Source organism: Nilaparvata lugens, chromosome 10 (genome assembly GCF_014356525.2).
Source record: "Nilaparvata lugens isolate BPH chromosome 10, ASM1435652v1, whole genome shotgun sequence".
Classification (NCBI taxonomy): Eukaryota; Metazoa; Arthropoda; class Insecta; order Hemiptera; family Delphacidae; genus Nilaparvata; species Nilaparvata lugens.
In genome coordinates this window covers 16,287,320-16,308,443 of record NC_052513.1, presented here as the reverse complement: position 1 = coordinate 16,308,443, position 21,124 = coordinate 16,287,320, and the positions used below count along the sequence as shown (strand labels likewise).

The following is a 21,124-nucleotide window of genomic DNA, read 5'->3' as shown; positions in this document are numbered from 1 at the left end:
TGTACATTGTTAGAAGCCGATCTGGCAACAGAGCAAAGCGAGAAAGAGATAGCGCTATCCGCTTTGTTGAATGATAGACAAGGATAGCAATACCACTGCTAATCAAACACTGCCATTATAACGTGGACCTCACTAGAAGAACATCATCGCACATTTTAATGAGCCTTTCTATGTTTGTATCAAATGAATAAATATTTTAGATACAAGGGTGATAGACAAGGATAGCAACACCAATATTAATCAAATACTGCCATTATAGCGTGGACCTCACTACATGAAAGGATAGCGCTATCTGCTTTGTCGCATGATAGACAAGGATAGCAACATCGATGTTGATCAAATACTGCCACCATAACGTGACCTCACTAGAGTATTCCCCAATTTACATGAACAATATCGGGGCACCGAGCTTCGCTCCGGAGTACAAAAGCATAGTTCATATTTATTTTTATTCATTGATAAACAGAACACAATTCTTTGAAATGATTGGGGAAGGACTAACAGGCACAGCCCAAAACTGTTTCTTCCCCGAATTTTGCTGTATTTACACTATAAAATACCATAGTCCAAAAAGTAGGTTATGTTCCAGACACTTTTGAATTCAAGTCCGATTTTCAGTCCAAACATTTGAAAACAGAAAAGTTCAAATTTAGATTTTTTACAAACCAAATCACTTGAAACTGTAAAATAATAATTAACTTTGAAAATTTTGATATAGGTATTTTATTTTAGAATGATATACTATGTTTGCTAAAATATTAGTTTATATAAATAAAAAATAATGGATCTTGAATAAAATCATATCGTTGGTCATGTCAGCAAATCAGATTTGTTGATAATGTCGATTAATTAACTCACCAGATAATATTTCTCGTGAGATAAGCTGATTGATTGCAATAGTTCAACAGCTGAACATAATTCTGTCTCACTCCCACACACGCACTCGCATCTTCCATTACCGACAGACGACGTAAGTCTCAGCTGTTTTTCCAAGGATGAATAATTATTATCCTTTTCATGTCCTTCAGCGAGTTTCCCCAGGAATGAGACCCTGTGCAATCGAATTTTTATATCAAGAATATCCTATAGTGAGGTCCACGTTATAATGGCAGTGAAGAAAGATAGGAGAAAAACGTTGCCAAGTCTCTCCATTTTGCCACTGACTGTACACAGCTGTTACTCAATTCATCCTATTAAATATTTAATCTAATAATAATTATAATTTCCTTAATAAAATAATCAATTAAATGTCAAATTAATCAAGAAAATTTTTTTTTCATAATTTGATTCAAAAATTTACTTTCATAACAGAACTGAGATCAGATTTTTATTTTCATACAAACCTGAAAGGGCGGCTAATTTAAAAAGCTTTGATACAACAATCTGAATTTCAAAACAACAGAAATTGAGTTATTTGGTAGGTATTCTATTCCAATTTCATTTAAAAATAATAGAAAAATAAAAATCCTATTTAGAAATAAGTAATTTCAATGGATTAATCCTGAAATAACTTTTCAATATTATTTATACCGATATGAGTAGGTCTAACCTATACGGGTAGGCTAATTGAAGCCTGGATGAAGTCTAGGATGATTAGTTATCAACTTTTAAAATGTCATTTCAGGTATTTTAATTTGTGTTTCTCGTACGTTAATGTTTAAAAATTATTTCATTGTTTCAAAATACATTTTAAATTAATTACCTATACGACTTGTGTACTCAAGTATTTTGATAGAATGAAGAAAAAAATGGCGGCTGAGAATTGATTGTTCAGTTTTGTAGTCACTGTCAAAAGTAAATATAAAATATTCTGGCAAAAAGACAACATTGCAAAGTGAGAGAGGATAGTTCTATCTGTTTTTTTGTATGATAGGAAAGGACAGCAACAGTATTGTCAATCGTACACTGCCATTATAATGTGGACCTCACTATATATTGAAAATTTCATCAAAATCGTTGGAGCCGTTTTCGAGATCCGTTGGACATACATAAATACATAACCAAATAAATACATACTTGCTTGCTTAATATAATAGGATATTGAAAACTTTTCTCTTGATTTGCATTGCAGGAAACGGTTTGTGTCTTCCGTCCGGATGTCGTCAGTATGATCGGGTCTACTGTGGAGCGGCCTGCCCTGAGGGTCACGAACCATATATGCGCCAATTGATCAAGGTATATTTTTATTTTGAGGCCTATTTCAGTTGCAAATGAATCCTGAACAATATTGTATGGTATTTCTAAATTGCATTGAAATTTCTCAATGATTAAAGTGCATTTATTAATAAAATAACAGGGAAGACTAGGTGTTTCTTTTTCATCACAGAATCAGTACTTATAAACGCTGCAATCCATCGGAGTACAGCATTTAGATCAGGCCTGCATCTCCACGTCCAACTCTAAACGTTGCAATGTGACTGCAGATTCATTGTTTCTAAGAAAAAACTCTTGACAACGAACACACGATGTTGTACGTTTCAACGCTCCTTAGCGACTGAAACGGCATAGTCTGCCAACATTTGTTGAAGGACAATACCTGTTGTGGAATTTCACCATATTGAGGTGGAATGAATGATATAACTGTAATGTTACAGTTTGATATTGGTTTACCAAGTGAACAGCTGGTTTGGTTTTATCAAATGTAATTAATTCGTTTGTTTGTTATTTGAATTTAATTTGAAAAACACTTCATTTTATCGTTGATGTTGGTGAATTCAATTTGTAATAAATATCGGGAACCGAGCTTCGCTCTGGAGTACAAAAGCATAAAAAAATTATGAAAGAAGAAATTATAATAAGATTCATAGTTCATTCAGAAATGTTCTATCTAATCACAATAAATTGAGATTAATTCCCAGAGGAATACAAAAATTTCCCTCACAAAGGCCCGGTTGCACAAAAGCCAGTTAAATCTTAATCCTGATTAATTTCACGTGAACCAAATCAGAGAAGACCATTTCAAAAAGATGGATGATCTACTGGAATTAATCGGGATTGAAAATAACCCGGTTTTTTTGCAACCGGCACTAAGTACCTGATTGAATGATTACAAAAGTTCAACAGCTGAGTCATAATTTTGACACAGTCCGACACACATGAACTCGCTCACTCACTTCCATCATCGACAGACGACGAAATAATTATTATCAGCTGTTTTTCCAAGGATGAATAATAATTATTATCCTTTTAGGGCCGGTTTCCGAGCTCGGGACTTAGCTAAGTCCTTTAGCTACGACTTAAACAGCTGGAGTCATAAAATTGGTTTTCCAAAACGGGGCGTAGTCGCAGCTTTTATAACAGTAGTCGTAGTTTTTTTCTCATTCCTATAATTGGAAACGTTTTTCCTTGACGAAATTAGACATTCCTAAATAATTTAAAATAGCTGAAACTTTACACTTTTTTCTCTTTATTTTATTTTGTGTTCAATTTTTTAGTTATTCGGAATTAAATTCAAACGTGACTATGACAATGACTGCGACTACGCCCCGTTTCGGAAAACCAATTTTCTGACTCCATCTGTTTAAAGTCTAGGACTTTGAATCCCGAGCTCGGAAACCGGCCCTAAATGTCCTCCAGCGAGTTTTCCCAGGGATGAGACCTAGTGCATTCGAATTTTTATAATATTATAAACCTACTATCTTCTGAATTTCGTGAGAATCGTTTGAGCCGTTTTCGAGATCCGGTGAAATACAAACATATAAACAGAAATTGCTCGTTTAATAGTATAGGATAATATTGAAAATAAAATAAGTTTCAAAAAGAGAGTAATGTTTCAAGATGTTGTCAGACATGTTATGTGGAACTGACAAAATCTCTTTCATTTCACCTTAATAAGTAGGCCTACAATATAACTTGCGGAAAGAATACATTCTAGAAGGATCAACTAATAATAAATTTGTTTGCAATTTGTCAGATTGGAGGTATCCTAGTGATGCCGTTCAACCACCACCTGTTGCAAGTGAGGAGGACATCTGAGACGCAGTGGGAAACCAACATTATGTTGCCCGTCTCCTTTGCAACTCTACGCATTCCCACCGCCATCGAAGCCAGGAACACTGTCACACTACGTGAGTTCGCAACCTACCTAAATACTATAGTGAGGTCATTAACATTGGTGTTGCTCAAAGTTAGTAGACAGAAGGTTGGTCACTCATCTATAGTATTTTAGTTGAAATGCAATTGGAGTGGGGGAACTGCAGCCGTGACGTAGGCTGTAGTACAGAGTAGGCAGAATATCGCATTCTTGAAAATCATACGGTGACGTATAATCAAACTATATAACACAAACATTTTCTGACATCCGAGCTTTCTGTTTCTGCTTTATAATAATTATCAAAACATTTAAATAATACAAGCATTTTGCCATATAAAAGCCAAAACTTCTCCTCCTAACCTTCCCTTTCAAACCCTTAAGGTTTCTTCATCTTCTAGGTCGTGTTTATACTGTAGTCTGACTATTCATCAGCTTGTGAATTTCGGGGATGAGATATTTTGATTCTCGTAGAACATGTGCTCGATACCAGCATGTGTTCAGTCATAGCCACCTCTAATACGAGGCCGCGGCCTATGATATTGCAACATCGCAGTGTAGGCCTAGAATCAAAGACCTTAAAGAGATATAGACCCACAATGCCTATGCCTTCCCAATGATAGCTCTTACTTGAAATTGAAGGCCGCTATTAGGGTATTTTAGCACGAGATATTATATCTATATATTTGTAATATTATAGATTACAAATTGGTATGTAATAATCTCATAGGTTGCCCCCTCAATGGCCGATTTCAATTCCAAGTACGACACTAGCGCTGCATGTGAGTCTATGCATCTTTAAGGTCTTTGCCTAGAATCTAATACATGAATGGTGAAAAAGATCAGCTGGTATTTTTAAAAATATTTTTCACCAATCATGGGCCTACACTGCGACGTTGCAATATTGTAGGCCGCGGCCTTGTATTAGAGGTGGCTATGGTTCAGTGCATTTATACTAGTAGTTCTGTGAACAGTAGACCTCACGCAGTATTCTCATCCACAAGTACCTGATTGAAACTAATATAGGATCTTATGGAAATACAGCAATAGACTGGCTTCTCCACACATCTGTGTAACCACTTGTCAGCTGATTTATGATGAATAATTCTATAGTCTGATTTTTACTCTAATATTGGCGTATGAAGGAGGCTCCTTTTTCCTTTTATATTATCCTTGAAATGCAAAATTTCCAAAAAAAAACTTGTATATATACGTCGACGCGCAATAATTAAAAAAGGAACATACCTGTCAAATTTCATGAAAATATATTACCGCGTTTCGCCGTAAATGGGTAACATATAAACATTTTAACATTAAGAGAAATGCCAAACCGTCGACTTGAATCTTAGACTTCACTTTGCTCGGTCAATTATAGTCCTCTAGACAGCTGATTTATGATGAATAATTCTAAAGTCTGATTTTTACGGTTATATTGTCGTTCAAAGAGACTCATTTTCTTTTTGTATTATCCTTAAAATGCAAAATTTCAAAAAACCGTATGTATACGTCGACGCGAAATTCACAAAGGAGTATACCTGTCAAATTTCATGAAAATCTATTGCTGCGTTTCGCTGTGAATGCGGAACATAAATATAAACATAAAGAGAAATGCAAAACCGTCGACTTGGATCTTAGACCTCACTTCGCTCGGTCAATAAAAATGAGCTTCTACCTAATGCTTCTCTTCTTATGCTTCTACCTAATGCTCATGAGCAAAACCATGCTCATGCTCTTATGCTCCATGCTCATGTTCATGAGCATATTCTCAGTGCTATTCTCAGAGTTACGGCCCACTGTCTTGATAAAATTAATATAATTTTATTATTACTTATATTAGGTTGATATTTTGTTGTTGTGTTTAGCTGAAGTAGAGCCGAAGAGTCTTCAGGAACTATGCCGCTTCGCGATTCGTCGCATGCTGCGGGAGTCGGGCGAATTGAGACACCCGGAGCTGTGTGACCGCAACGCGGGGAAAATCAGGCGCCAGCAGCGGCGGGTCCCGCAGCGGCAGCGGAAAAGCGGCAGGCCCCGCAGGAGCGGCCATGTCAGGAGATGCTTCGATAACCACCAGATGGTGAATGAGGATATCTACAGAGGTGAGTGCTCAATAAAATTACCTATTTAGGACCGGTTTCTCCAGGAACAAAACTCGTCGTTAGAGCGAGCGTAATCAATAGTTGGCCCTTGACTGACAAAATTGGATTTCACCACACACCGTTAAGGTGCGTACAGACTTACGCTCTGCTCCGCAATCGAACTTCACTCGAGCAGATCGATTGATGATCGAAGGTGGAGCAAGAGTGGAACGCGAACAGAGCGTGTAACAAAGCACGAGCTTGGCAAGTTCCTAGGTCGAACTAACCAATAGTTGCGCATGCACGGTCAACGTTTTTGTTTGTTACTAGTTACGATCTCTTTGTTAGATCATTAAATTATCAAAATTACATAATATAAAGTTATAAATGCATTTATAATAACAGGTACCAGAATATTAGCATTTAGAAGAAAAAAGCCGAACTCCCAACCAAGCCTTTCATCTTTTGAAACATTGACAGACATCACCTTTCATGATAAAACATTCAAATAAATACAATAATCATAATATTTATCATCAATTTATTACATAAACATAATGCATTATTAGGCTACCCAGCAATCCCCGTGTCAGAATATTTTATTCAGTTTGTCAAACGATCAGCTGGATTGAACGTTTCACATACTTGAGGTTAGGTTGTAGCAAAGTAAACAATACGACAAGAGCGCGATCATCCTTCGAACATATTTCGAACCTCTAGCGAACCCTTGCGTAACATCTCGCGTAACGTTCATGATCGGAGCTTTTGCAGAGCGAGTTCGAGGCGCGTATATCTGTACGCACCTTTAGAGCCGTTATAGAGTTAACCGGCCAAATTTGGTCAGTTAACATCTGTAATCTGTCGTTTGGAAACAATGGTGGCGTTCTGTTTACTGTCATGTTGTAAGTAGTTGAGGTTATATGTTGTTTTAATTATCTATTCGCGGCTTTTACGATTGAGAAAAGTTTTATAGACTATTTTGAAGTATTTTTCAATAAGACTAAATGCGTTCTTTCACTGCTTGTGAATGTTCGGTCCCTTTTTTCTTTTGTTAGCTTTAGGCAATCCAACATTGCCAGAATTGCTAGAAGACATCCTGTGACTTTTGAAATGTTATTTATTATAAAAAACAATCTATAGAAAAATTATTAAAACACTATAGCCAAATTTAAATTTACTAAATCATACAACTATAAAAACTGCACTATAAATATTATCAATTACTAAAATTTGTAGGCTAATCTCCACTCAATTTGATAAACAAAACTTGTGGTTTCGGAATCTTGTTAGATTTTCTAGTTTAGGTTTTACATGTTTACAACGTGAAACAAGTGGCTCACTGCCACCCTGATCCACTTAATCTGTCGTTTAGTAACGTAGCATTAGTTTTCAAATCAAGTTGTGAAATCAAATTTCTTAATCATTCGTTAAAGTCATCAGTTAGTGTTAACTGGAGATTACTAAGCGAAGCGTTAACGTGAATTTGGTGAAACTCACCCTCAAAACTTTAGCTTTTCAGTCCCAGAGTTCTATTAGTCAGAAAGTTGTACATAGAATGCCAGCGTCCTATTTTTAGGATCGCTCTTCTTTTACTTCTTCTTGTCTCGTGTTTCCACCAATCAGGTCCATTTTGTACTTTTGTACTGCAGTATAAATTTGAGAAGGGCCAATTTTGGGCATAAACCTGTTGTGCCTTCTCATATAAGTGTAATAACTAGTAGTTCTGCGAACAGTAGACCTCGCTCATGAATAGCCTACAACTTTCAAACTAATGAGAAGGGCCATAAAGAAAGTACAGTATATTGTGAAGATTTATCCATGTCATCTATTATTTTCTCCATTGAAAGTGCTAAAGACATTGTTTCCAGGGACACTGGACTTATAAATGTCTCTCAAGAAGGTACCTTCATATTGTCCCCATATTTACAATATTACAACTTTTCTTACAATCAATAATAAGAAATTGGTCAACTGATAGAAAAATGGAATATGCAGTAGGCAATTTAGACGATGAATCGTCTCACAGACGATAGTGAGACGGAAAATAATTCTAAATAAGATGGGTTTGTTGGTGACAATGACAGGAGGTTGCTAATAATGTTTTTCATGAAAAGTGGATTCAATGTTATGGTTGTGCCATAATAGGCATAAAAGGCATAACAATGTTATGCCTATGCAGAATGTTTATGCTCACAAGTCGGTTTCCGATCTCATACTAAAACGAAAACAAGAGCTAACTAAGCTGTGATGTCTTCGGTAGGTCTAGAAACTATTCATCTATGAAACAGGGAAATATCGTGTTGAAAAGGGAAGAAATGGTGCAATCATGTGAGAATTTTTCTTCAATTAATAAATACAGTATGATTTGGAGCGGCTCAGACGTTTCAAGGTTTACCGCTGACTACTCTTGTCCACTATCGATAGCATTCCAACGATACCATTCATTCAATACAGCACATTTTAGAGCAGCACAATTTATATTAAAACCGGAGGTCTTATCAAAAATCGTTACACATACGTTTCTGCGCCTTGTTTCGAAGAACTTGTATACCAAATTTCATCCAAATCGGACAATAACTGCGACTGTAACTGCGGTACAAACAAACAAACAGACAAAAGCCGATCGAGTCGAAACTAAGACCTCAGCTTCGCTTCGGTCAATTATACTTGACAGAATAAATAAATAACGCATCAAGAAAGTACTGTTCTATAATTGAAACTAGAGATGGGAAGCTCGGATCATTTTACTGATACGGGTCAATCGGTCTCGTTCACTGCCGCGACATCAGACCAGATATGGAATAGACTCGATGGGAAGTCAAACCTCTGAAGCCAATATGTGTGACGTCATACTGGGGCATTCCACGTTATAATTATAATGGCAGTAAAGAAAGATAGGAGAAAACATTGCTGAGTCTCTTAAATTGACTCCATTTTGCCACTGAGTGTACCCATCTGTTACTCAATTCAACCCATTAAATCTGTTCTAATATTAGTTCCACTCCTGGCCTTGTTGTAGGCCCTTCTGCTGAGGGAGGGGACGCCAAACTGGCTCTAGGGCGCCCGGCTACCCTCGACCCTCTTGACCCACATTTGTGTCTGGAGTTTCACCCGTCTCTGGTCTCTTGGGTTTCTATTTTTGCCCCTCCGAAACTTTTCAGGGTCAAAAGCCTCATCTCTCCCAAGAAGTTTTGCGTGAATGGCTGTCCTTCTTTGAGCAGTGGTGAGTTTTGGTCTCTCCACCCACAAACTCGTGACCTACGTGAGTTCCAATCCTGGCCTTTTTACAGGTCGTTCCGCTGAGGGAGGGGACGCCAAACTGCCTCTTGGGCGCTCGGCACCTGGCCACCCTCGACTCAACCTCTTGACCTACATTTGTACCTGGAGTTTCACCCATCTCTGGTCTCTTGGGTTTCTCTTTTTGCCCCTCCGAAACTTTCCAGGGTCAAAAGCCTCACCTATCCCAAGAAGTTTTGCGTGAATGGCTGTCCTTGTTTGAGCAGTAGTCTGAGAAGCTCATCCTTCCTCTCCAGTTGGGATGATGTGATTGAGCTTACATCATACATATATACAGTAGAAGCCTTCTGAATATTGATAGCCTCTACATAAAGGTGCGTACAGACTGTCGCTCTGCTCCGCAACCAAACGTCACTCCAGCAGAGCGATTGATGATCGACCGGGGAACGCGAGAAGATCTAACATCTTCCGTAACGTTCATGATGGGTGCGTGGGCGGTGCGACTGTGGTTCGATGGTGGTACGAGGGCGGTACGAGGGAGGAGCGTGCTCGGTGCGGGTTGGAAGCACGAATATGTGTACGCAGCTTAAGAGTGCAACGGAATTTCCTGTGTTCCTGAAGCATCCATTTCAGATTAAGGAACCTGCCCTGATAGGGCAGATCCCGTGGGTGCGAGGCAACTTATGGAGTTGCCTTGGGGTTTGGTTTGTTCTTGTGGCTCCCACGACCAGCTAGGGAAGTGGAGTCAACCCAGACAGAGCCCCGCACGTCCAGGCAAGGCTAAATACTACAGGAGGGCGCCTGGTATCCTGCAGGCACCGTTAGAGACACCACATAGATGCACCACCCATCAGCACGGTCCACATCACACCTTGGGTTGGCCCAAGAAGTAAGAATATGGCCAAGGAACGCCGACAGATAAAAAAGAAATAAAGAATGGCACCAAGCTAAGTCAATGGAAAAAGTGTCATTCTAGAAATGAAAAGTTCCAAAGCATATTAAGAAGGAGAAGGGTTTTAGAAGAAGGGCTTTGGAAAGGGGGTCCCTTTTAGTCGCCTCCTATGATAAGCAGGGATACTGTGGGTGTATTCTGGTTTACAACAAATTCTTGAGTATGATGTTCGACTCAAAGCTCCCCCAACCCACAGGAGGCGATGATACAAGGATAGCAACACCAATGTTAATCAAATCCTTTACTATTAAACGAGCAATTTCTGTTTATATGTTTGTATTGCACCGGATGTCGAAAACGGCTCCAACGATTCTCACGAAATTCAGAACATAGTAGGTTTATAATATAAAAATTCTATTCCTCTAGGTCTCATCATCCCTGGGAAAACTCGCTGAAGGACATTAAAATGATAATTATTATTCATCCTTGGAAAAACAGCTGATATTAATTATTTCGTCGTCTGTTAATGATGGAAGTGAGTGAGCGAGTTAATGTGTGTGGGACTGTGTCAAAATTATGACTCAGCTGTTGAACTTTTGTAATAATTCGATCATGTACTTAGTGCCGGTTGCAAAAAATCCGGGTTATTTTCAATCCTGATTAATTCCAGTAGATCCATCTTTTTGAAATGGTCTTCTCTGATTTGGTTCACGTGAAATAAATCAGGATTAAAATTTAACCGGCTTTTGTGCAACCGGGCCTTCGTGAGGGAAATTTTTGCATTCCTCTGGGAATTAATCTCAATTTACTGTGATTAGATAGAACATTTGTGTATTAACTATGAATGTTATTATAATTTCTTCTTTCGTAATAAATGTTTTATGCTTTTCTACTCCAGAGCGAAGCTTGGTCCCCGATATTACTTTCATTATAACGTGAACCTTTATAGATGTGAATGTGACCCTAAATTGAATGTCGAATTCAATTTCAGTTGTGTATTGCTTGTTCCAGGGTGCTCGAACAGTCCCCCCTTTGCGTGCCTTCCATTGCAATATGCAATTTCACGGCCTTCGAATGCTGCCGACCATGAGTCGGAGGATGAGGAGGGGGATTATTCGTCATCAGACGATGACGAGGGATTGGCAGAAGATGAGGATGATGATGATGATGATGTGGAGGAGGAGGATGAGGAGGAGGAGGAGGAAGAAGAGGAAGGAGAGAGAAACGCGAAGAGAGCAGAGAGCACTGCAGGAGAGGCTAGTCATTCGTCGATCATCGAGCAACGGCGAAAGGTGAATATAATTGACCTAGTGAAGTGAGTTATAAGGGTAACCGTCCACTGGAACCGCATTCGTTGGATCGGACGAATCTGCCGGCCGTTAATTCGGCCGAATATAGTCGTCTATTGGAACCGTTTACGTCAGTCTAGTTCAGTAGTTGGCTGGTTGCCAATTATTGAATTAACTACTATCATAGCCACCAACATATTTCATAAACAATGATTATATTGAGATTTTGAAATTTGGATAGACAAATATCCACTAAATTATTCGTTACAATAATCTTACCTTCAGATCCTATTTGTTCAGCAATCTTTGTCCACAGATTCCTTTGAACATCAAATGATATCTTTTGTCTCGCATATCCCACGATGGAACATACTCTTGAACCAATCTTATCAACTTTTCATTGTCTATAGTTACAACTTTATTAAACAGAACAACTTCAAAAAACAAACAAGACCGTGAAACAATTTTAGGTTAGGAACACTTTGTTGTCTCAGCTCGACTAGTTAGTTCGGCCGGAAAATCTCATTCAATTAGGATAGAAAAATTGATCGGCCGGAGGCGGCCGTATGAATCTGTTGCAATGGACGAGCATCTATTCCTTTCTTTGTTGGGGGATCGAGTTCTGTGGTTTTCGACCGATGCTAGTTCTTACGAAAACGGTTCTAGTGGACAGCCCACCTTAGGCTCAACTCACACTTATGCGTCTCAAGTCTAGAAGAAACTGCGACTCTAGTCTCTTCTCGAAGCAGCATGTGTTATCAAATGATCAAATGATGATACTCAGACCAGTCGATTCTAGCATAGAGAAACAATAGCATAAGTAGATATCCCATGGTATAGGGCATTTATGTCGCAAATTTTACTGTTATCTCAAGCCGATAGTTCATGTAATTCTTTCCCGTGAAGCTGTGTGACACTGGTAGTCTCTCATATTGTGCCCTTCATACACTCTCACCCCAACAAAACATTAAAAATCGACAATAATCAACAGTAATCGGCCTGAGATAACAGTAAAAGTTGCGACATAAACGCCCTATACCATGGGATATCTACTTACGCTATTGTTTCTCTATGATTCTAGTCTCCGCGACCTCACGACTGTGAGACTGAGTCGAACATGTTGGTCGAGCCTCGACTTGAGTTGCATAGTACCATGCATTTTTAATAGAAGTGATGTTTTATCATTTTAGATAAGAGTCAGATGGAAATAAATTGGAAGTTGCATTTGTTCTTATGCTAATTAATGAAAAATTATTATTAAACAAAAATCCCAATTAAATGCTGTAAATCACCCCGAAGACTTCTGCTACTGCAAATATTGACAACAGGGTAAACAGCTAGATGAAAATTCGATGATTTACTACATTTTATTGGGATTTTCGTTTAATAATGATTATACAATAATGAGTATTAGATAAGACAATGGGCCATATGAATAAAACCAAAGCATATGCTCATGAGCATGAGCATGGAGCATAAGGTTTTGCTCATGAGCATTAGGTAGAAGCATAAGCATTTGCTCATTTTTATATGATTATGCTTTACCTTATTCTCTTACCTTATGTTCCTGAACTCTGGAGCAAATGCTCATCATTTTAAAGATTTTTCATCAGCTGATTCGCCTTTGTGGCCTTACTTTGTTTCTATAGCTCACGTAAGCGCTAAATATGCAAGTAGGAGACACCGCTTGTGTTTGCGTCGTCTGCTCTGTTTTCTATTTATGAATTAAGTTTTAGGTTAGTTGAGTTTAGAATTTTATTTATTTATTTATTTATTAGATAGAGCGAACAATACAATAGTCGGAAAAGAAAAAACAGGCTATTGCCCAAAACTTCTTCAATTTCCTGATTTTGTCACAAATCGTCCAAATATTATGTAGAGGTTATGTTCACTTCAATTTCAACACCAAATCTTCAATCTGAAACTATGAATCAGAATAAAACAAAGAATTTCAAATTTAGATAGATTGATAATGAAACTTCCGTTAAAACAAAAACCAAACTTCAAATATTCACAAAATATAGAATAATAGCGTATAGAATAATAATTTTGAAATAATAGCGTTAAAAAAATGTCATCTCTATAATAATCTTCAACATAATCGTATAATATCAATAGCCTTCATAATAATCGTCTACACTCTCATCTTCTTAAATGCCTATTTCTTTTTTTGTGATGGCTATCTTTATATCAGATATCTTTTGTATTCATGTTCTCATGCATGAATGTTCTTAACTGAGTTTTTCCAAGCCGAGTGATTCCCCGCAATGGCCCGGTTCCGTGGCCGCCCCGTTCACCAGACCTCACTGCGTGTGATTTTTTCTTGTAGGGTTACCTAAAAAGTAAAGTATACGAAGAAAGACCTCATACTGTTGGTGAACTGAAGGCAAGAATCCGGCTAGAAATTGAGAGAATTCCTCAGCCTATGCTTCGTGATGTTATGAACAGCTTTGCAAATCGCCTGTGCGAATGCCGTACTCGGAAAGGCCGCCATCTTGCTGATGTTATTTTCAAACAGTGACTATTTTCAATGTTTCTTAAATGCTTTTTAATGTAGAAAAATATTTTATGAATATAATTTTGATATCTACGTCCGTTCATTTTTTACACCTATTTCAAAAATGTGGGATTGACTGCCGCACCCTGTATTTAAGTGGAGGATGTCTCCGAAAGATGGGGATAAGAGCATGGAGACGAAAGGCATGTGACCGTGATGTGTGGAGGGCTCTAATGCGAGAGGCTAAAGCTCACATCGAACTGTAAAGCCAGAAGAAGAAGAAGAAGCTATCTTTTGTATTTATTCTTTTGTAGGAATAATGGTGATATATATCATGATTGAATCTAAAAAGAGTTTTATAGTTTTGCTCACGTTTATTCATAGAAAATGAAGCAAATGCTCCATATTTTAGAAGTATAAGCAAATGTTCAACTTTATTCATATGGCCCAATATCTGAGCAAGAAATCATATTTTTCTGACAACAGAGCAAAGCGAGAGAGAGATAGCGCTATCCGCTTTGTTGAATGATTTACAAGGATAGCAATATCATTGCTAATCAAACACTGCCATTTTAACGTGGACCTCATTATAGTTTTCTGTCTTCGAAATGTTTTACTTTCCTTGCCCTATTACCATAGGTAAGGAAAGTATTGCTTTCCGAAAAAAATCAAGGTACCCCAATATCTAAATTTCTATACGTTTCAAGGTCCCCTGAGTACAAAAAAGTGGTTTTTGGGTATTGGTCTGTGTGTGTGTGTGTGTGTGTGTGTGTATGAGTGTATGTGCGTCTGTGTACACGATATCTCATCTCCCAATTAACGGAATGACTTGAAATTTTGAACTTAAGGTCCTTCCTTTACAAGGATCCGACACGAACAATTTAGAACAAATCCAATTCAAGATGGCGGCTAAAATGGCGAAAATGTTGTCAAAAACAGGGGTTTTCGCGATTTTCTCGAAAACGGCTTCAACGATTTTGGTCAAATTTATACCTAAAATAGTCATTGATAAGCTCTATCAACTGCCACAAGTCCCATATCTGTAAAAATTCCAGGAGCTCCGCCCCATCAATGCAAAGTGTGATTTTAGATTCCCAATTATCAGTCTTCAGATACAATTTGCACAAAAAAATTCAAGTGGAAAAGATTGAGCATAAAAATCTCTACAATAATTAATGTTCAGTGACATTTTCACCTAAAATTTAAAATAAGCTCGAAATTCGAGAAAATAATGCAAACTGTTGGCAACTGTTGATTCTATTAAATGATTCACTATGAAGAGATAGCAGACTTCGTGTGTCTCCAGCGTTATTGTCCTGTCACCAGCTGGCAGATCTTTGAATAGTAAACTTGAGATGCGCGTGTACACTTGCGTCAGGTGATAAATTTTCAAAACGGCAAGGAAAGTTGTATGAGTGCGCCACACCAGATTTTTAATCAACTTTTTTCTTTCAGGTGGCCAAACGCGAGAAATTCGACAGTGGTGTTGGGGATGAGATGGCAAACGGAAAGGGTCTCTCCTCTGAGGAGGAGGAGGAGGAGGAGGACCATGAAGAGGAAGTGTTGGAGACGTGGTGTGGAGACAGAGTTCATTATTTAGATCGTGGCGTCAAAACTCTTTCAAATGATGACGTCACTACAAGTAGTGGACTTGACTTGGACGCCAGTCAGTGGGCTACCTATGACCGGGTCATGCGCGACGGCATAATGGAGTTACCCCTCCCCTCCAGACTCAAGTCGTATCTCAACTTCAACAGGGAGTCTTAAAGTTGTTTCTTTCTTCAAAATTCATTGTTTTTCTATATATTGTTTGAGTGTTTCGAAGATATAAATAATATGCTTCAAATTATTATGCTATGTTGGAGTGAATGGAAACTGTGATTAAAAATATGCTTCGAATCATTAGGCCATGTTGGAGTGAATGAAAATTACCGATGGAGGATTCTTCAATGTTTGTTTCCATTAGGAACTGCCTTATAATCACTTTTGAACATTTAAATCACGACATTGCAGTCTGATATTTATAAATAAAAGCTATTAGCTTCTACCATAGAGAAACAATAGTGTAAGTAGATATCCCATGTTATAGGGCGTTTATATCGCAACTTTCACTGTTATCTCAAGCCGATTACTGTCTATGTTTACTGTTTTGACCGGGTAAGAGTGTATGAACGGCACAATATGAGAGACTACCAGCGTCAGAGAGCTTCACAGGAAAGAACTACGTGGACTATCAGCTTGAGATAACAGTAAAAGTTGCGACATAAACGCTCTATACCATGGGATATCTACTTACGCTATTGTTTCTCTATGCTTCTACTCACATTAGTGGAGCGGCTTCGGAAACCTGAAAAGCGTTCCGAAAACTGTGTCCACAAAGAGTAAGAGCTAAAAGCTTTTATTTATAAATATCAGACTGTGCTATGTTGTAATTTAATTGTTCTAAAGTGTTGGAGAATATTATGTGGAATAATTAACATGGTGTGAGATGAATATTATGTTGAATTCGACTGATTTTTGAGTCGTGAGTAGTTTAAAGAATTTTTATGTAAGTGAGAATATTGTTAATATTGCTGGAGAATATTATGTGAAATAATTAACATGATTTGAGATGGAAATAATGTCGAAGTGGACTGATTGTTGAGACGTGAGTGGTTGAAAGAATGTTTATGTAAGTGAGAATATTGTTAATATTGTTGGAGAATATTATGTGAAATAATTAACATGTTGAGATGAAGATTACGTTGAAGTGGACTGATTATTGAGACGTGAGTAGTTGAAAAATTTTTATGTAAGTGAGAATATTGTTAATGAAATGTGATGTAGTGCAAAGACGTTTAAGTGATTTAACTTAAGACTTTATACGAGTGTGAATTAGAGCCAGACGATAATTACTATATTAAGTGCCGGTTGCACAACAGCCGGTTAAATTTTAACCGTGATTAATTCCATGAGAACTAATCAGAGAAGGCCTTTTTGATAAGACGGCTTCTCTGATTGGTTCTTGTGAAATTAATCATGGTTAAAATTTAATCGGCTGTTGTTAAACCGGGACTAAGAGTGTTTTCAGACGGTGTTTTTAGAGTCGGCCTGAGGTTTTCGCCTGGAAAAACGTTCAATGTGGTCTGGCCCTAATTGTAAATGGAATGTGATTTTGTAGTGCAATGATTTTGAGTGTTTTTGATGTTTGAGTTGAATTATGTTGAAGTGAGCTGATTTTTGAGAATTGTTTGAGTATTTATCGAGGATTGTTTGACGCTTCATTTACATAGAATACAGTCATATTATTACTGGGATGTGATAAGTGAAATTATGTTGAAGTGCAATGAACTGATGTATGAGAAATTATCGGAAGTTTATGCTTCCTATTACAAAATTATTACTAGAGTGTGTGATGTTATTGATCAATAGATGTTTAATTAAATTAAATTTATGTACTGATGTAATTATATAAAAATTGAAAACAAAGTACCCCGTTTTCTACTTTATTTATAAAAGTTGAAAACAAGGTACTTTGATTTTCAATTTTAATATAAATACGAGTAGCCCTTACCAAGAAAATTAATACTGATGTCTTGTAAAATGATGTGTAATGTATCGAGGATATGGTGAACTATCTTTGCCTGGTTCATACCAAGAGTGATCAATTGCTATCTATGATATATTACTATAATTAGTGTATTTAATGATGCTTAAGTTTTCGTCAAATAAATGTTCAATGTAAATTGTATTGAGAATGTCAGGCTTTCAAAATCATCTTCGCTGTGTTGCTTTTAAACGATTTTAATCCTTAGTGGGTGCTATGATGTAATTTAATACATGTGTTTTTGTGTGAAAAATTGTAATAAGCTACTTTGATTTTGTAAAGTCACTGATTCGAGAAAAAGTTGAGACTTCTTTGAAGAAAATCTTTGAAGTTTTAGTTTGAATTCTACAATATTCTATATTTGAAATATTTATAAATTCTTCTAGAAACAATCAGCCCCGCACCAATCTTCAACATTAATTTATTTATTTGAATATTGTCATCATGATTTGTGTCATCATAAATTATTGTCGAGTCCTCATGGATGTGTTTGTTCTCATTAATAATGATGGCCTACCTTTTTTAGAAATTTAGCACCGCTTACCGAGCTCGGGATTTAGCTAAGTTCTAGACTTTAAACAGCTGGAGTCAGAAAATTGGCTTTCCAAAAGGAAGCATAGTCATAGTCCACGTTTAAATTAAATTTAAAAAAAAAAACTAGAAAATTGAACACAAAATGAAATAAAATGAAAATAGTGTAAAGTTTCAGCTATTTTGAATTGTTTAGAAATGTTTAATTTCGTCGAGGAAAAACGTTTCCAATTATATAAATGAGAAAATAAAGATTTTATAATAAAAAACTGCGACTACGCCCCGTTTCGGAAAGCCAATTTTCTGACTCCAGCTGTTTGAAGTCTAGAACTTAGCTAAATCCAGAGCTCGAAAACCGGCCCTTAAAGATCTAAACTGTATTTGTAAACCTTGACATGAAGACACATCATATTCAATTACGTATTAGAGCTCTACTTGATTCAAAAACCTGAATTTTATCTATGATATGGATGATTCAAAGAGTAATAATTCACTGTTAATTCACTAAACTGTAGAAGAATGCCTGTTTATAACATTAATAAATTACAATCATGTAATTATGAGAGAAGATAGCCTTGTTGTAGATTGTAGTATCAGAAAATAATATACATTAAGGGCTGTTTGCACAGTATAGATTGCTAAACTCGATTAAGTTAATCGAGTTTAAGTTAATATAGAGATCGGTTTTCTCAGTGCATTTACTATTCCAGTTTAAGTTGAACTAGTTTAGCGTTAAGTTGGTAATAGAAAGCCACCGTTTATAATATCAGAAAGGCTGACTTTTACAGGAAATTTGTTATTTGTTTACAAACCATCAATAAATTGAGGTTATGTAGCTACTATTTCCTAGTTCAAAATCCACAGAGCTGTAAGCTGTATGGTAATAAAAGTGAAAAGCGATCAAAAATTACGAAATGCTATATTACAAACTTATATTTAGTAGGCACCAAAAAAAATATTTTAGAATGTTTTAAAAGAAGCAATTTTTTTCGCTTAAATTTACTACGGTCTTCCTCGTTTATTAGAAATCTCTCGAAAGCAAAATATTTCAGTTATGTGTTATTAAAAACATGTTTCCTAATCAAAGACCTCTGTCAAAAATTGTCTTATTTTCTATCAATTGGTTTATTTAATCAAATATAGGATTGGCAGTTGCTTTATTCAAGAAAACCGTTAAGAAAGTTCTCTATCATCCCAGAAATTTAAATCATTCGTTTTTGCCCAATTTTTCTCAGTTTTGAAATTTCTTCGCAGTCATCTTTATCAATCGCATTAAAAACTTCTATTAATTCCTCCATTACAATTATTTTTACATTCAAATAATGATTTACTATAAATTAAATATTATTATCGTCTACAGAAGCATTAAAAACAACCGTCGAAAAATAATTTACTATTAGCTGTTTCCCCATCAAATCTTTACAGATATCAAGTTGATCCAAATTATTTGGTTTAAACCTCCTGCTTTGAAGGTTTAAACTTTCCCAGAATTTAAACTCAATACAAAGTTTAAACTGATACTGTGTAAACGGAATTTTAGTTGAAACAAAAAAAAATCCAGATTTGGTTTAAGCTTTAGCTTAAACTTAAACTGTGCAAACGGCCCTAAGTAACAATTTGTACGAACTGTTGTCAATAACTTGAGTTGGAAAGTTAGTTAGGGTTATGAATGAATAGTAAACGCTTCGCTCTCCAACACCAACTAACATTATTTCATTAGCCAAATAATCACTAATTAATGTTCATTATAAGTTTACATTAACTGTGATATGTTAGCGATGTATGTTTAAATGTTAGCAATTAGAGTGAAATATTACTAGAGTAAGGGTTTGATGGTTTGTATGTTTTCTAAAGTACCGTACTGTAATTTAAGAGCGTTGAAGGTTGGACTTTATGGATAACAATATTAAGGTACGGTAAATTTTGTAAGCGTTAGACTGATTGTTCAGGTTTAAGAGAGGTTTTTTGAGAAATATAAATAAAATGTGTTAGATTCATAACGGTTTTATTGATTATTATTGTAGTTTAACCGACTCAGGGCCATAAGCACCTTATGTTTAACGCTGAACAGCTTATGTTTAACGCTAAGGTTGCACTTATCATCCTATACTATTAAACGAGCAATATCTGTTTAGATGTTTGTATGTTTTGTATTCCACCGGATCTCGAAAACGGCTCTAACGATTCTCACGAAATTCAGAACATAGTAGGTTTATAATATAAAAATTCGATCGCACTAGGTCTCATCCCAGGGAAAACTCGCTGAAGGACATTAAAAGGATAATAATTATCATTCATCCTTGGAAAAACAGCTGATAATAAATCATTTCGTCGACTGTTAATGATGGAAGTGAGTGAGCGAGTTTATGTGTGTGGGACTGTGTCAAAATTATGACTCAGCTGTTGAACTTTTGTAATCATTCAATCAGGTATACTTGCAAAAAAGCCGGTGCTATTTTCAATCCTGATTAATTCCAGTAGATCCATCTTTTTGAAATGCTCTTCTCTGATTTGGTCCACGTGAAGTTAATCAGGAATAAAATTTAACCGGCTTTTGTGCAACCGGGCCTTTGTATGGGAAATTTTTGCATTCCTCTGGGAATTAATTTCAATTTACTGTGATTAGATAGAATATTTCTGTATGAACTATGAGTGTTATTATAATTTCTTCTTTCGTAATACATTTTTTATGCTTTTGTACTCCAGAGCGAAGCTCGGTCCCCGATATTAATGTGTTACATACAGGGTTTAAACGAACAGCTGGCATTTCTCCGTTTAAACCGAGTAGCTGCTGCTTATGGGTCTTAGGAACACATTATGATATATATGCAACCATATCTGCAAGTAACATGGAAGGTAGAAGACCTCCTGGTAGAGTAAACCAAGGTTGAGGTGGATGGATGCAGTTGCCGGAGATGCAAGAGTTGTTGGGGTCAGGAATTGGAGGCGTGCTGCCATGGATAGAGTGGAATGGAGGCAAATGTTAG

The 21,124-nt window shown here is 36.6% G+C and overlaps 1 protein-coding gene across 2 annotated transcripts in view; it reads left to right on the top strand.

Moving 5' to 3' along the window:
- The window catches only part of LOC111054893 (protein-L-isoaspartate O-methyltransferase domain-containing protein 2), a 33,451-nt gene extending 13,314 nt beyond the window's left edge, over positions 1–20,137 (top strand). For both annotated transcript variants that reach the window (XM_039436436.1, XM_039436437.1), the window contains exons 5-9: positions 2,072–2,175; positions 3,914–4,067; positions 5,893–6,126; positions 11,246–11,526; positions 15,476–20,137. In XM_039436436.1, coding sequence (XP_039292370.1) covers positions 2,072–2,175; positions 3,914–4,067; positions 5,893–6,126; positions 11,246–11,526; positions 15,476–15,787 — 1,085 coding nt within the window. In that variant the 3' untranslated portion in view covers positions 15,788–20,137. The remainder of the gene's footprint in view (positions 1–2,071; positions 2,176–3,913; positions 4,068–5,892; positions 6,127–11,245; positions 11,527–15,475) is intronic.
- Positions 20,138–21,124: the final 987 nt, after the last annotated feature.